We start from the raw sequence: 18,061 nt of genomic DNA, 5'->3' as shown, positions 1-18,061 counted from the left end.
TTCATTCAGCAACATAAATTTTTGCCTCAAATGATATTGTAACTCAAGGACTACTTGAATAAGGCAGGAACATTGTGTATGTTCATTATTTAGAGTTTTATATATATACATATAAAGACTAGATAAAATAATAGCAGTATGGGTGCAATCCCAAAATATCTGGAGTATCATTTAAACAATATGGACATTGACCAAATCACCATCAGTCAATTGCAAAGAGCAGCTTTATTTGAAATAGAATAGAATAGAATAGAATAGAATAGAATTTTTATTGGCCAAGTGTGATTGGACACACAAGGAATTTGTCTTGGTTTACAGATAGTTTACAGATGGCTAATCTCCAGTAACCATGTTATGTTTTTTTCCCCTTTAAGGTTTCACTAGCATAGGGTACCATTCAACAATGAGGTCTGATGTTTCAGTTGCAACTGTTCTGGATAGTGAGAGAGATGCAGTCATCCAGACTATGATAACCTCCGTATTAGATTGTTGTGATATCCTTTATCTGAGGTGGCATTTTCAGAAATGACAGTTACCTCCAAATATAAGCATTGTACTGTCCTAGGCCAATGTGAATGGCTCCTGCCTTATTTATACAGATAACACAAATGCCTGATTCATATACTATACTAAGCCATAGTTTGCTTAATGTCTAATTACCCAGAATTAGTTGGGCTTGTGCACCATAATTGGTTAGGCTTGTTGGCCCTAACCAGTTTATGACTAAGGATGTATGAACCACGGCAAAATATAATACACTAAGCCAAAAACAAATCGTGTTGAAGTTTAGGATTGTGTGAGAGATCAGACCTAATCAGGATTAACACTTTTGCTTAGCCTACAACATGAGAGAAAACCAGAAAAAGCACCATTTTGTTCCTTTTATACAAGTGAAGCATCTGCAGTTCATTTGTGTTTGCAAAATAAAAACGAAAAGGGCTGAAAAGTGGCGCATGCACTGGAAGGAGCAGCACTTCACAGAATTGATATGGACAAACCATGCTGCACTGAAACAGGGTTCAAAGCATACTTGCCACTAACGATCATCCCATTTATTGCTGACACATGGAAACCATGCTTATCTTTGGGACTGGACTATAATGAAAATTATTTCACTAAAGACCAGCTGATTATATTCAGGGAGACTTACCAGAACCACTATAGTAAAACTTATTATTTTTAAATTTCATTTTTGGGTGCCTTTTTTTTTTAGTGCTTGTGTGTCGGTGTTATCAGTTTCTTCAGAATCTGAATGTCTATGGAGATTCTTAGTCATCCAGATCATGGTTGTGTCAAAGTTTTGTCTTTGCAAAAGACAACTGGACTTTTTTTCCTTGAAAATGTTTCACTTCTCATCCAAGAAGCTTCTTCAGTATCTGAATGGAACTCCCATGGGCATGCATCGTTCCCAGTGAATTAATGTACACATCTAGTCTTAACCATGGTTTAACAAATAACCCACAGTTGGCTGAGTTTGCAGAAACACTAGGGCACTTTGGCTTATGATAGGGTGTGAACTCCACCACTGTTGCCTCTCTCCCTTTGCTTACCCCCCTTAAAAATGCAATCTTGCAGCAAATTTTAACTTTCCTGACTGGAGGAAATAACCTAACAATTCTGACAGTCCAGATGGAATGATTCAGAATAGTTTTTACCAGCTTTTTCATTATTGCATAATAAGCCATAGTTTGCTTAATGTCTAATTAACAAGGCGTCCTCCTGGATGAGCGGCTGTCTCTAGAAGACCATTTGACGGCCGCCTCCAGGAGAGCGTTCTACCAGGTTCGCCTGGTACGCCAGTTGCGCCTTTCTGGACCGGGATGCCCTATGCACGGTCACCACGCACTCGTGACGCCTCGCCTGGATTACTGCAATGCTCTCTACATGGGGCTCCCCTTGAAGGGCATCCGAGGCTGCAGTTAGTCCAGAATGCGGCTGCGGGTGATAGATGGAGCCTCGTGGCTCCCGTGATAACACCCATCCTGCGCAGGCTGCACTGGCTACCTGTGGCTTTCGGGTGCGCTTCAAGGTTTTGGTGACCACCTTTAAAGCGCCCATGGCATTGGGCCGGGTTACTTACGGGACCGCCTACTGCTACCGAATATCTCTCACCGACCGTGCGCTCTCACAGAGAGGGTCTCTCAGGGTGCCGTCGGTAGCGGCAATGTCGCCTGGCGACACCCAGGAAGGGCCTTCTGTGGGGCCCCCACCCTCTGGAATGAACTACCCCGGACTTCGCCAGCTCGGACCTCGGACCTTCCGCGGGCTTAAAACGATTTATTTAATTGTGCAGGGCTGAGCTAGATTTTAAATTATTGGTTTTAAATTGGGTTTTATCTGACATCTGATTCACATGTTGTCCTAAGCCATGCAGTAATTTATTTGCTTTTGATATATAGTATTGTATGTGAACCAATTTCTTCAGCAATTAAACTAATAAAAACAGTACAGATTTGTAAAGTACCCATCTTGAATGTGTTGTGGATTTTTTAAAGTAAAGGAAAAAATGTAATCAATACAGTAGGTCCATATATATTTAGTAAATGTTTGCATCATTATTTCCCAATTCTAAATTCTGTTGATAATCCTGTATCTAAGTTTTTTGAAGAAAATGAAGTCTCATTCAAATTTTAAAATTTTGTATCTATGTATAATTGCATCTTAATCTTATTTGTGTTTACAGAAAAGTCCCACTTCATTCCGTGGCACTTATTCCCAGTCAAGGCTGCAGTCTACCATAATTTTAGGCCTTCACATTCAAAACTTCAAAGGCTAGTCCTTTTTTTATATACAGTATCAATATATACATCACTAGCCAGAGCAATCTACTGATATGTGTGTGGGGCTTTATTCCACACCTCTTTTCAGCAGATAGCAATCTATTTCATTATAACCCAGCCAAACCATTCTTATACATATTTAAATACTAAATCCATATAAACCCAGATGTTCTGGTTTAATTTTTTCTGGGAGGCAGGCTATCTGAATTTTTACATAGGTAGTCCTTAACTTACGACGACAGTTTTAATTGCTAAGGTGGTTATTAATTGAGTAGTTGTGTCCAATTGTTAAGCAAATCACTCAAGTCACAAATGGTGATCGTATGACCACAGATGCTGCAACTGTTGGGGATACAAATTGGTTGCTAAGCAACGGATTTTGATCAGGTGACTGGAGATGCTGTGACACCGGTATATATGAGGACCTGTTGTCATTTTTTTCAGTGCTGTTGTAATTTTGAATGCCATAATTTGTAGCAAAGATGGCTAAATGTTAGAATAAATGAGAATTGCAAATGTCCAATACATCCAGTGACATGAGGCCTTGAGGATTAGCAACCATGTGCAGAAGGCAAAATTAGATATCCACGATTCTGCCAGCTAGAACAGGTGTCTCCAACCTTGGCAACTTTAAGACTTGTGGACTTCCAACTCCCAGAATTTGTCAGCCAGCTAGGCTGGTTGAGGAATTCTGGAAGTTGAATCATGACAATTGGACTTCCTTTTCTTGTTGGTTTACACTAAGCAGCAAAATGTTTCTAACCAACAGGAAAAGAAGCCCAGTTGCCATGACTCAACACCAGAATAAGCATAAATAAATAAATAAATAAATAAATAAATAAAATAATATTCAGGGAGACTTACCAGAACCACTATAGTAAAACTTATTATTTTTAAATTTCATTTTTGGGTGCCTTCTTTTTTTTTTTTTTAGTGCTTGTGTGTCGGTGTTATAAGTTTCTTCAGAATCTGAATGTCTATGGAGATTCTTAGTCATCCAGATCATGGTTGTGTCAAAGTTTTGTCTTTGCAAAAGACAACTGGACTTTTTTTCCTTGAAAATGTTTCACTTCTCATCCAAGAAGCTTCTTCAGTATCTGAATGGAACTCCCATGGGCATGCATCGTTCCCAGTGAATTAATATGCACATCTAGTCTTAACCATGGTTTAACAAATAACCCACAGTTGGCTGAGTTTGCAGAAACACTAGGGCACTTTGGCTTATGATAGGGTGTGAACTCCACCACTGTTGCCTCTCTCCCTTTGCTTACCCCCCTTAAAAATGCAATCTTGCAGCAAATTTTAACTTTCCTGACTGGAGGAAATAACCTAACAATTCTGACAGTCCAGATGGAATGATTCAGAATAGTTTTTACCAGCTTTTTCATTATTGCATAATAAGCTCTAGAGGGCTTGAAATAACTATGATTCTTTGGCAGGAGTAGCGCTCTTTGAGTCCTCGTACAACTGATTTCCAAATAGCTCTGATGGTAATAGCAATTATAAAACTTAGTCTGAATAAGGGGTCACTGGAGCTGACTCTTAAAATAGTTGGAAGTCATTCATCAATATATGTGCAAAAAGCTTTCCCTTTTTAAAAATTCAGGAGTTTGGGGACTTGGAAAATGGTTGCTCGAGGTTTCTAAATCCAGTAACTTATTTTCTGTCTCAACTCTAGCTTAATAGAAATGCAGTATTTCCTGGAAGAAAGCAGTAGCGATATCTCAATATGGCTTAAATATTAAATGACCTAGCAAGGCCAGTGAAACAGCTGCTTCTAGCTAGATAGCAGCTAGTTCACGCCATTGTTAACAAAAGAAAATGTTTTTTCACTGATATGATTGTTAGATCCAAGTGAAAATTGTGTTCTAATTCCACTGGAATTTAGGAACAATGTCCTTAATGTTGAATTATTGCTTGGTTAAACAAGCATGCTAACATTTTGTTTGTTCTGTAGTAGAAATAAACAATTCCAGTACTGTTTGAACATTGCATAATGGATCATTGATGAAATCTGGTGCTTCCCAGTTATTTTGGATTACATCCCGCGTAATCACTGGCTATGCTGACTGGGACTTAAGAGATTTAAAGTTTTAAAAGATCTGACATCTGATTCACATGTTGCCCTAAGCCATGCAGTAATTTATTTGCTTTTGATATATAGTATTGTATGTGAACCAATTTCTTCAGCAATTAAACTAATAAAAACAGTACAGATTTGTAAAGTACCCATCTTGAATGTGTTGTGGATTTTTTAAAGTAAAGGAAAAAATGTAATCAATACAGTAGGTCCATATATATTTAGTAAATGTTTGCATCATTATTTCCCAATTCTAAATTCTGTTGATAATCCTGTATCTAAGTTTTTTGAAGAAAATGAAGTCTCATTCAAATTTTAAAATTTTGTATCTATGTATAATTGCATCTTAATCTTATTTGTGTTTACAGAAAAGTCCCACTTCATTCCGTGGCACTTATTCCCAGTCAAGGCTGCAGTCTACCATAATTTTAGGCCTTCACATTCAAAACTTCAAAGGCTAGTCCTTTTTTTATATACAGTATCAATATATACATCACTAGCCAGAGCAATCTACTGATATGTGTGTGGGGCTTTATTCCACACCTCTTTTCAGCAGATAGCAATCTATTTCATTATAACCCAGCCAAACCATTCTTATACATATTTAAATACTAAATCCATATAAACCCAGATGTTCTGGTTTAATTTTTTCTGGGAGGCAGGCTATCTGAATTTTTACATAGGTAGTCCTTAACTTACGACGACAGTTTTAATTGCTAAGGTGGTTATTAATTGAGTAGTTGTGTCCAATTGTTAAGCAAATCACTCAAGTCACAAATGGTGATCGTATGACCACAGATGCTGCAACTGTTGGGGATACAAATTGGTTGCTAAGCAACGGATTTTGATCAGGTGACTGGAGATGCTGTGACACCGGTATATATGAGGACCTGTTGTCATTTTTTTCAGTGCTGTTGTAATTTTGAATGCCATAATTTGTAGCAAAGATGGCTAAATGTTAGAATAAATGAGAATTGCAAATGTCCAATACATCCAGTGACATGAGGCCTTGAGGATTAGCAACCATGTGCAGAAGGCAAAATTAGATATCCACGATTCTGCCAGCTAGAACAGGTGTCTCCAACCTTGGCAACTTTAAGACTTGTGGACTTCCAACTCCCAGAATTTGTCAGCCAGCTAGGCTGGTTGAGGAATTCTGGAAGTTGAAGTCCACAAGTCTTAAAGTTGCCAAGGTTGAAGACCCCCGAGCTAGAAAGTGGTTTTCTTTCCTTCTCTACTGTGCTTGACACTACAGCCTAAGCAAAAACATATCAATGAAGATTCTCAGTCAACCTGGTAGTCTGGAAGTTGAATCATGACAATTGGACTTCCTTTTCTTGTTGGTTTACACTAAGCAGCAAAATGTTTCTAACCAACAGGAAAAGAAGCCCAGTTGCCATGACTCAACACCAGAATAAGCATAAATAAATAAATTTTGTTCCTAGAGCTTCTCACTTAAATTGAAGTGGGATTGGAGGGGGAGAAAAAAAGCAAGAGATTAAATGCTAAAAAGCTTAACTTGATCTAAATTTATACATAAGCTTTACCAAGATGAAAAAATTAAACCGGTATGAAAGCTCCCCTCTTCTCCATCATCTTTAATTAACAAAAAACAAAATGAAGGAATAGAAGACGGGCAGGATTCTAATTAGCATGGGCACGGTTTTTCCTACTCTCTAAAAAGCTGCTATTCATCCTTAACTCTTTGTGTATATACCAGAAAATTTTCCTTTTAAGAAACAGAAATTGAAGTTCCAGCCCTGAAAAGCCCAGTTGCACTCCACCAGACATATGCCTATAATTTATTTTAACCTCTTATGTGCATTATATTTTTGCCTACATATTAAGATGCAAAATATAATTATAATCAATATATTTCACCATTCAAAGAAGTATGACTCTCCTTATCTAGCTACGTTTCTGAAGAGCCATTTACCGCTTATAGTATTTTATAGATTTTTTTCCTGACAGTTTCAGTAGTGTCTGGGAATTCAACCCCCAAAGTTTATGAGAATGAGTGAGAAATTCATACCAGCTGATGATTTTATTTATACTCTTATTAGAAGTATATTTTGTCTTTCTCCCAAAAGCTCAAGGCAATGAACACGGCACCTCTTCCTCCAAAGTCCTTTTTCTTAATGCTACACTAGGCATTGTCCTTCGTAAAAACAAAACAAAAAAAAACACCAACTCAAGGCCTAGCAACATTCAAACAATGTGAAAGGTTAAGAATTTTACAATCTGATTAATTGGAATAGAAAGCTTAATGTAGTTTATTGAAATTAGACTGACTGAAATGTGATGTTTCTCAGGGCATCTTTAGGAATATTATGAACATTGCTAAATTGATATATGGTAAATTAGTGAAACTAATAATAGTGGTACCTGTCCTGAGTGTACAATCAATAGTACATCACTTAGTACATTTTTACTCTTTATTTGTGTATTCAACTGTAGTGTTGTAACAAATCACACCTGTGAACCAAAGCATACATCAACAGGCAGATGTAGACTGAATTACACCACTGCTATAATATTTAGCTGTTTGAAGGAGACGTAAGCATACATTATGGCCGCAAATAATTTTCTGCTATTTTTCCTTTATAGCATAGCCTTCAATTTATGTGAGATACTGTTATCTTCAATTTTAGGTTTAAATGAAAATCACTGTATAATTTGGTGCAAAAACAGCAAAGGAATCCTTTCACAGGCACTGATATGGCAAACAATTATTTTTAATTCAGAGCTAATGGTATTATTACCATACTTACAAAGCTCTCCAAAAATAGTTAGCCAAACTCTACCCAACCAGGAAAAACTCTCCTCTTGTTTACAGTTTCTGCAACATTTCAGAAAATTATTTTTTGGCCTTGCTATGTGAAAGTCAACTGAACAAAGCCCTAGACATGAAGCCTAAAACAATACTTTTAAAAAGCCATTCTATTTAAAAACAAAATCATGCCATTTTTAATCAATTGCTAAAATTGCTGTTCATACTGCATACATTTTGCTTTCATACTCTAATGTGCAACTAACAACAAACCTGATTAGAATAACACAAATCTGTCTTAATTACACCATTATATCACTAGATAGACAAATGCCATGGAATTGGCAGAAACGTTAAATTGAAAGCACTTAAATAGCAGGATAAGAGATTGTTAATGCTTCACATTAAGGAGAAATAGTCCTGCAGCCCCACTTTACAAAAAAGTGTTCTGCTATAAAATATTAAGTGAAGGAGGAGCTGTATTTACCATCTGTAATACAAAGCAACTTACAAGTGTGAAAGGTAAGTACAAATTCTAAACATATTTGCAAATACACAAAGCAACTGAAAACACCTTAACAATGTATTAAATACAGTACAACTTAAGTACACAGTGACCAGTTAACATAAAGAACATAAATCAAGAGTTATATTTTAGAACCTAAAGAAAGGAGGCAGGCTAAAAACAAACCAAAAATTGAAATACAGTTTTCATTAGTAATCTTTTTCTATCATAATTAAGTCTGCACATCCTTTAAAATGGTGTGAATGCCACACAAAAGTATTTGTAACCTTTGGGGGCAGTTGTTCTTGAACAGATATTAAGAATTATTTTTACAACAAATGGCTTCCGTTTTCACTTTGTTGTGTTAACAATGCACACACAAACTTCTTGCTTAAAAGTTATCATAGTCTTTCTTGTCTTTTTTCCCCTCAGCCTCAAATCCATCAACTCCATCACTGTCCCTTCTCCTTTTTCGATTGCTGTGAATATTGAAACGCTGGTTCATCTGGGGCAAAGGATCCATTCCTAGAACTTTGTGGATCTGACGGAATGCAAGAAGTCTCAGCGCAAACTGGTAGCAGAAGGAAGGAAAAAGGTAATCAGATGGATTGAATTTCAACTTCATGAGAACAGAGGCCGATTAATTTTAATAAGTCATTTCCAGCAGCAAAAGTCTTATTTAACACTTTTTTTTTTCAGTACAAGAATTGGGTTACTTATCTGGAACTCCAGTCATCTGTAAATTATATAAGTTATGCACATCTACACATTTGGAAATTGCTAGTTTACAGAATAATTAGGTGTGCAGACTTTTTGATTACCATGGAATTTCAAACTCTGAGAAGCTCAAGTGGCATTTTGTGATGTCTATGTTTATACTCAGAGTCTTAGATATAGAGATCCTGGATGTGAACTCTCCATGCTGACATGAATATATCAGTGGTGAGAGCACTGATAAAAAAAAAGCTGCCTCAAAAAATATTTGAGATGGCAACAGTCCCTAACTAACCTTCCTAGAGATAATAAAGTACCTATGAAAAGAGCAATAAAGAAAAAATGAGTGGAATCTAATCCTCAAGATAATTTTTTCCAAGAAGGAAGAAATGAGATGCTTAGAAACGATGGTATGAAATGGTAAGAATTTAATCTAGAACCTAAAATGATAAATTTGCAAAATGATCGAGTAAACCTAAATATCATCTGTTATGGAATCACATAGATCATAAAAGTGAGCCATGAGATCCCAAAATGTATGATATAGATGAACATCAGAGTTGAATCATGGTCATTTGGAGCCTTTGGGCTGATGTCTCTAATTTGCTATGTTTTGTGTCTGAACAATGCCAAAATCTGGCTAAAACATCTTGATATGAGATGTTAAAACTTCTTCTTGCTGAAAGTTTGAAACTTTGGTCAAAATGTGAGTGGGATGAAAATTTATTATAGAAAGCATCTAAAGCCTGAAATAGCTGAAATAGCATGCATTACAATTTGAGATTCCACAAGAAACATGTCATCTCAGGAAATGCAGGGCTAAATTACTGAGACAAAGACAGGGATCTTTGTCCAAATGGGACCTTATGAAGGAAAATAAGAATGTATTACAGAATAATAGATCTTAAGGCAAGCCAAGTTCAGGTCTCTTCTTCTGAGACTGATTTCTGTATATGAGGAGAAGCTGGGGTCAACTGAGCAATATGAGCTAAAAAGGCCATCAATAACAGAATTGGTGTTATCGGGGGTTTGAGCAGGACTTGATGGAGAAGAATTAAGAGACCTGGAATCAGGGAAGTGACAGGACTTTATCCATCTTTTTTTATTATTATTATCTTGCATGGAATTAGTTTGTCAGACCACTCAGAAGGCTTTGAATCCTTATTAAGTTTTTTTTTTTCAATGCCTATAACCATGATGCAGGGTCCAAGGCAATGGGGATGTGAAAGAAGCTAAAAGGACACAAATGCTTTGGAAACTGCTACCTTTAAAAGCTGCTCCCAGGAAGCCAACTATGCTCTACATCCAAGGAGAAAAAGCATTTATTATGCTCCAATGCCAGCATTTACAAAATGAGTTCTGAGAGTTGTAAGACTCTCAGGATGGATCATGATGAATAACTTGTCTTGTTATGATGAAGTTTTGAGAAGAGTCAAGAGAAGGGGAAATCCCCCCAACCGCCCCCCCCCCGGAAAATCAGATCAAGCAATACTATGTTAGTTGGAAAAAAAGGAGTTCACAATGGAAGTCATGCTTAATTGTATGGCATGGGGAAGTGAGTGGGGGGAAAAGGATACTATCCAATTAATTCTGTAAAGTTCTAGAAGATTCTGAATTGAGCTCTAGAGCAGTGGTTCTCAACCTTTATAGTGCTGCGACCCCTTTAATACAATTCCCCACGATGTGGCGACCCCAACCATAAAATTATTTTCGTTTTGAATTTATCGCGCCTGAAGCCGTATTGGCTAGCGATCTGAACTGCTTGCGATTGCCTTGAGGACGGAGGCATTAAAGCGGAGACTCCTCCCCTATTGTTTATCGCGCCTGAAGCCAGATTAGGCTAGCGATTGGGAGTGATTGCAGCTGGCTTGAGAGGGAGACATCAGAGCAAAGATTTCTCTCTTTTTTAATTCATCGCGCCTGAAGCCGAATTCGGCTAGCGATTTGAAGAGCCTGCAGCTGGCTTGTGGAGTCAACCATTGGAGTGCGATTCTTCGACTCGCAAGTATACTTCCCATATTTCCGATGGTCTTAGGCGACCCCTGGCAAATCGTCATTCGACCCCCAACGGGGTCCCGACCCACAGGTTGAGAACCGCTGCTCTAGAGAGACACATTGCCCAATATACATGAATCACAGGATACCATGGTGGGCCTAGCAGGTGTTTTAGTATATGGTAACTACGTTATATGCATAATGAGGCAAGCAAGTACCAGCTAGAATTTCCTACATAACTTTTCATTTTTGCTCATCTACTATTGTTTGCTTAGTGATTTCAGTTTTAAAAGTCAAGAGCAATAATTTATAAATAAAATGTTAGCATATGGATAGGACAACTAGGGAATATTAGGGTTGTAAACATGACAAAAAAGTAAAAAACCCCAAACTCCATAAAGAATGCAGTAGCAAACTCTTTTGATGCCATTGCCAAGAGAACTATATGGAAATGTCCATGAAATCAATACGAATTGAGCCTGACTAAAAAAAAAAAAACTTAAAATAAATTACCATATTAAAAAAACATCCCATTTACTTGAAAACAAGTGTTAAATACTACTGGATAACACAATTGATTTTCAGCTAAAATTACTGTATTTTTTTGAAGTATAAGATGCACCTTAGTTTTTGGGGAGGAAAATAAGAAAAGAGCTGATTGGCAGGTGGATTGGCCTCTCGGAATACTCCCAATCAGCTGTTCCCAGAGGTGAATTTTAGCAACAGTTTCCTTGGTTGTGAGCTCTGTGCCTTGCTTTTTTTTTCTGCCTCTGAAACTCTGTTTCAGAAAAAACTTTTTCTGCCTCTGAAAGCCTCCAAAACAGAACTTCAGAAAAAAAAGCCTCTGAAGCTCTGTTTGGGGGCTTCTTTTCTGAAGCTTCTTTCAGCCTCTGAAACCTCCGTTTGAGAAGCTGGGTGGGGCTACATTTGGAGTATAAGACGCACCCAGATTTTCACCCTCTTTTTTGGGGGAAAAGGTGTGACTTATACTCCAAAAAATAGGGTATAGTGTTGGCTTGTAGATCTTCAAAATGTTCATAATTCACAACATTCAAATTACCTGTGCACTTGAAGTAATATCTTCTCTTTGTTGATCTGTCATTAAAGCCAGTGTATCAAAAGGGTCTTTTTCACAAGGATCGAGAAGACCTGGACCACCTACAAGAAACCGGATATACCAGAAATATTATTTCTTCCTTACTAAAATCTAAAGAAAGACTATGTTAAAGAGTCAATTTGGATAGTGAGAAGGGCAGTATAAATTTAATAAATAATCAGCAAAACTAATTATCAAAAAATTACTGATTTTGGGTAGCGATCAACTTGCCTTTTAGGATAATTCCTGAAGATATACACTCAAATACTCTTCTCAATGCATCTCCAGGGCTTTGTGGTCCAGTAGCACTGCTAATTGCCTTTTCTACTAATAATTCCATTGCCTAAATAAATAAGCAAAAATAAGCCACTGCCTACATTTTCATTTAAATCACATAGCAAAACTTATTGTGGAAGTTCCTGGTTTAGTGCACCAGAGTTCACTAATAATTGGTTAAAGTCTTACACTCCCTGGGAAAGGCAGTGATCACATTCCATCCATGGCTAAACCTATGGTGCCAACTATACCAAGAAGCTTGCTTTAGGAGAAGGTAAGTAAAAAGAAAGTCTCTGTGAGAGACCAACAGAGTGAACAATGGTGACGGTATGACCTGGAAAAGTGTGGTGGAATCTCCAGCCAGACTGAAGGGGCGGGGGGGGGGTGTGAGCACAAAGTTCTTGTATTGCAAAATGTGGCACATCCCTCAGAATCTCTGAAGCCTTAGCTGACTGTTCACAAGGGAATGGCAGTCAGCCTGGTGAAGTTATTGTAACATAGGTAGCTAACAAGATAATGCTGAATAAAGGAAACAAATCTAGCCTGCAAGGCTTGCTGGGTACTTAATGAATAAGTCTGATGGCACAAGCCAGATATTCATATTTTTTCAGAAGGAAATTAGCTATTGAATGGCGTAGAGCCTGGGTCACAGAATTATAGTATCCCTCTGAAAAACCAATTTGTCTTCTCTAACTGAATGGAACTAATAGTTCTAAAACCTTCTTAGATAAGGCAACTGCTACCAGAAAAAGGATCTTCTTGGAAAACAATCATGAGGAAGACATTTTACAAATTGAAATACAGGTAGTCCTCGAGTTACAACCAATCGTTCAGTGACCATTCAAAGTTACAATGATGTTGAATGAGGAAGACTTACAACTGATTCTTAGAGCTCTAACCAATACTGTGTTCCTATGATCATGATCTGGGATATCAGTGCCTGGCTCACAATTATGTTGCTGCAGTGGACCATTGTCACATGATTGCAGATTTTCAACATTTCCTGTTGACTTGTCAGTAAATTCAATGGGAAAGCTGACAAGAGGTTGGAAGTTGCTCCCTCTGATTTTTGCCTGCCTACAGCATCCCTATACCCCTCTCCCCCAGCATTTGCCCATAGCTTTCAGTTTCTGACAGTCTACCATAAAGAAAACTTTCACCTTCCTGTAACCAATTCCAGGGGTCTGCAATCTTAAACACTCAAAGAGCCATTTGGACCCATTTCCCACAGAAAACACTGGGAGCCACACAACCTGGGTGGGCGTGGCCAACTCAACATCATACCCACCTAGTCACATGACCCTTCAGCCATGCTACCCGGGTTTTGCGGCTCTGGGTGTTTTCTGTCGAAAATGGGTCTCTCTCTCTCTTGTTTTTCTCTTTTTCCTCTCCCTCTCGCTCCCTCCCTCATTTTCTTTTCTTTCTCTCCCCTTCTTTCTCTCGTTTCCCTCTTTTCCCTCTCATTCTCTCCCTCTAGGTCTCTCATTTCTTTGTCCCTCTCCCTCTTCTCTCTCTCATTTCTCTTTTTCCCCTTTTCTCTCTCTCATCTTTCTTTTTCTTTCCATCCTTTTCTTTCTCCCCCCTTTTCTCTTTTGTGTGTGTGTGTGTGTGTGTGTGTGTGTGTGTGTTCCCTCTTGAGCCATTTCCAAAAACAGGTGAGGGTTTGGGTTTTTTGCTGATGTTCTTTCTTCTTCTTTGGGTGCTTTTTACCATATGATTTAAATCAAGAGTCATTTCACGTTCCCAGATAAAAGAAGCTCTTTGTCCCCCTGCTGTGGCTCCCTGTCAGTTGGTTGCCCCCCTCCCCCCGCCCTCACTTCTCACCTAGCCTGAGAAGGATGATTGCGGGGATGGAGACTCGCTCTGAATGAGTGGGAAGCACCCCTGTACTTGCCTCTCATCTCGCAGAGGCTTCTTTTGGTACTTCTTAGTGTTGCATGCACCTCGGTCGCTTGATGACCTGCGCAACTTTCTCTCTGCCCGGAGACACTTGCCTGGCCTGGCTAATGCTCTGCATCTCCGCCCCAAGACACTTGCCGGGCTCCAGGAGGAGGGGACGCTGTTGCCCCCATTGTGAAGTGCCCTAAATTTAAGTGTGCTGCACAAGGCACTGCAAGAGCAGCGAGCAGGCCGTGGAGGTGGTAAGAGCAGTGGCATCAGCAGCAGCTGGGCTGGGCCAGTGCTCTCAACTTGCAACTTGCTCTCGCCACCTCCATGGTCTGCTTGCTTCTCTCACAGCGCCTTGTGCAGCACACTTAAATTTAGCGCGCTTCACAATGGGGGAGACAGCGTCCTCTCCTCCTCCTCCTGGAGCCCATTACGACATGGAGCACTGGCTGCAGCCGGGACGGGTCAGTGTCTCAGGACCGAGAGAAAGTTGTGCGTCTCCCTAAATAACCAAGGTGCACCCAGCACAAAGAAGCGCTGGTGAGATGAGAGGCAAGTACAGGGGCACTTCCCTCCCGCTCTGGAATATGGATTGAGTCTCCATCTCCGCCGTCTCCTTTAGTTTCTCAGCCCACGCAAGGAGTGACTGGGAGGGGAGGGAGAGGGGTGAGGTCAACCAGCAGGCAGGGAGCCACAGTAGGGCGACGAAAGAGTTGCATGTGGCTTGGGAGTCACACATTGCCGACACCCGAATTATACTGTCAAATTTATGTCAGTATGGACAAAGATTGTATTTTATTTTTGTTTTTACTAATTCTACATTTCCCCTATATTTCTTAGCATTACCATCTAAAATACAGCTTGCCATAAATAGTTTTTAAAAGAATTAAATGGATGCGTTTTGGCTTATTTAGAAATATTTCACTTTGCTGTGATATAATAGATAAATTTTTTTTATTTATTTTGAACTATGAATAAGAAATAGTATTAGGTAACTAATCCAAGATACACAAGAAAGAAAAAATGTAGACAATATAAAAAAGAACTTGCAAATAGAAAAACCACATATTACAATTTTACCATGTATGGAAAATACACTGCATTATAATGTATTGCTATTGAGGTAGATTATAAAATCCATCCAAAATTGATAAAATTGTGGTTCCTCCTTCTGATGTCTCATTATTTTAACCTTTTCTGTAATATTTTTTGTGATGGGGTAATTGAAGGCACTTGGTTAATCTACATCTTACATGTTATATTATCTAGAATTTTCCAATATTGTACAATTATTATTTTGGCTGCTAAAATTAAATAGACAAATTCTTTATTTTCAAGCTTAAGGGTTGATCCTGTAAATAAATGCAGTAAGTCTAACTTTGGGGAACATTTAATTCTTTGTTTAGTGAGGTTAACCATTTCCACAAAAGCTTACATCAAAAAACTTTATCACATGATCACCACCACAAATCAGAAATAACCCTTTTTATGATCTCTCCAATATTTGGACGAATAATTTTGACACATATGCGGCAATCTAAAGGAAGTCAAATGCCAGTGATTTATCATCTTGCAGTTCTTATACTGAAGCTGAGGTGAATCCATCCAATTTCCATAATATCTACCAAATCAACTCTTGTATGAGATTACCAAAATTAGTATTCCAAGCTTCTTTTAAGCCACATGGTGGATCTTCTATCTAATTGCAATATAACATGTACATGTTTGAGATTGTTGCTTTTGGTTGTTCTAAATAGTGAAATATTAAATTCTTGGTATTACTGTTACTGAAGGTCTAATATTTCTATTGCTCAAGAGATTTGACTTGGATACAAAAGATCTATGGTAATTTATCACTCATTTGTTATTTTATCTTATCTTTATTGAGAAGTTTCCTATTATTAAAAATCTTTTACTCTATTCTCTAAAATATTTCATTTTAGCCATCCATGATCATCCTGATCTATGTATGTTATTAAAGGAGTTAACATAAATAGATAATGAATCTTCACTTTAATAGTTTTCTGAGGAAAGCTGTGTCTCTATGTTAGAATTGAATGTCTGGAAAATAGCAATGGGATTTTATATGTGCATAAAGAGTCATGTATATAACGAACATAAAAAGTAAAGACATGGTTCAATCTATCTGCCATACAATGAACTTCATCTTGCTTTTAGCAAAGTCTGTATTGCTGGAAATTCAGTTTTGATTTTTTTTAATCCAATGTCCATAAATCAAGGTCTATAAAATCAAGGGTCTATTGTAACGTAGCTTTTGAAAGAAATCAACAAGGCCTGAGAAACTAAATAATGCCTCTTATAGGAAATACACCAATAACTTGTGAGAATATGCTCATGGTTTTAAAATACCACTTACCCAGCTTGGAAAGTCAGACCAAGTTGGCACTCGCTGACAGAGATCACGAAGAATACGTATGATAATGACACAGGACTGCAGACCATTAGCTCTAGCCTTGAGAGCAATACAAAATCAAGTTAATCAATCCCAGCACCAATAGAAAAAGAGGCCTCTTAGAAAAGCTAAAATGCCACTGTTCAATGGAAGCTCAAAAACAGAAAATAAATAAGTCACTTGGAGACATTCCAGGAGCTGCCATTTACAGAAGCATTTTAGGCCATGGTTAGTAGCTTAATAAGTCAAGGTGCACAGGTTATATTACAAGTCTAATATACCTTGAATTCCTGCACACTTTGACCTAAGATTTATTTGTAACAGCAAATACAATTACCTTCCTATAATAGAAATACAAAAAGTAAAGAGCTAACAAGTAGAGAGAATGAAAGGCTGTGGGAATCTGTTTGGTTTCTTGCTTGTGCCTTTGCTGAAGTGCAAAGTCACAGAACCAAATAGTTTCTCACCTTTCATTCCCTACACTTAATGAGCTTAAAAAAATAAAAAAGTAAAAGTCTTAGACCTAAAACACAAAGCTTTAAACACACATTCTGTTATTTAAAGCAAAGTTACTCTGCAGCCTTATGGAATACATAACAGATACCAAACATACAATTCCCCCAGAGCGAGCCAAATATTCAACCTCGCTATCTGGTCAGAAAAACAAGTTGACATCAAATTGGCAAGAACTGAACAAACAGTTCTTCTGTACAAATCTTCAAAGATGGTTTCCCCCCCCCCCGTCTAGCCATTTAATTTTATATAGGTGTACATATATTCACTATGGGCAACCTGGATTTTTTCCCCCTTTTTGGTGTAGTTTAACATCCAACTGAACAACTGAACTACTCTCTCTCATAAGGCTACAAGAAGAAAGTAAAATGATGTTCCGAACCTGGAACCACTTAGCGTGGCGTAGAGCAGCCAGAGCGTCAAGGCATTTTTGCCTGTCCAAGACGTCCGGTGGGTCTTTCACCATACCCGAAGTTACATCTAAAATGGATTGAATTGGCAAAATGCAGTGAGGAATGGGTGTTTGACCAGGTGAGCAAGACAGTTCCTTAAAATAGCTTCCATGTCACACATGCCATTTATTTTGAAATCCCTGTCTCCAATGTATCAGCAATATTCCTTAAACTGTGTATCATTTAATCCAATATGAAAAATAGTCAAGAGCGTAACAAAATGTTACCTCTCAATCTTATCTTTTTACACTCATCTACTTGTGAAGAACCATCTACTGGGAAAATGATTCCCCCCTAAAATTAACATGTTGAAGGAAGAATGGTTGGACACAGTGCACCAGCACGGGAAACACAAGACAGAAGGAACACAAAAATCCACTTGAATGAAGTAAAAGTTACAACAAACTGTGAGCAAAATCGATCTGGAAATTCTCCTGTGCAGGCTTCACTGAACTGAATGGGCATTTGTACAGACTTCCCATTCATTTTAATGAAACTTGTGCAGGAAACGTTCCCAGTGAATTGTGCCCTGTGTTTGTTGAGACAACTTAAAATGACCACATGCTATCTTGAAACATAG

The 18,061-nt window shown here is 38.1% G+C and overlaps 1 protein-coding gene across 2 annotated transcripts in view; it reads right to left on the bottom strand.

Moving 5' to 3' along the window:
* Window positions 1–7,281: 7,281 nt before the first annotated feature.
* ZFR (zinc finger RNA binding protein) overlaps window positions 7,282–18,061 on the bottom strand; it is a 49,693-nt gene continuing 38,913 nt past the window's right edge. For both annotated transcript variants that reach the window (XM_058170281.1, XM_058170283.1), the window contains exons 16-20: window positions 17,412–17,509; window positions 16,481–16,576; window positions 12,172–12,283; window positions 11,905–12,002; window positions 7,282–8,706 (exon numbers count right to left, since the gene is read on the bottom strand). In XM_058170281.1, coding sequence (XP_058026264.1) covers window positions 8,527–8,706; window positions 11,905–12,002; window positions 12,172–12,283; window positions 16,481–16,576; window positions 17,412–17,509 — 584 coding nt within the window. In that variant the 3' untranslated portion in view covers window positions 7,282–8,526. The remainder of the gene's footprint in view (window positions 8,707–11,904; window positions 12,003–12,171; window positions 12,284–16,480; window positions 16,577–17,411; window positions 17,510–18,061) is intronic.

Source organism: Ahaetulla prasina, chromosome 2, assembly GCF_028640845.1.
Source record: "Ahaetulla prasina isolate Xishuangbanna chromosome 2, ASM2864084v1, whole genome shotgun sequence".
Classification (NCBI taxonomy): domain Eukaryota; kingdom Metazoa; phylum Chordata; class Lepidosauria; order Squamata; family Colubridae; genus Ahaetulla; species Ahaetulla prasina.
This window is presented reverse-complemented; position numbering and strand designations above follow the sequence as displayed.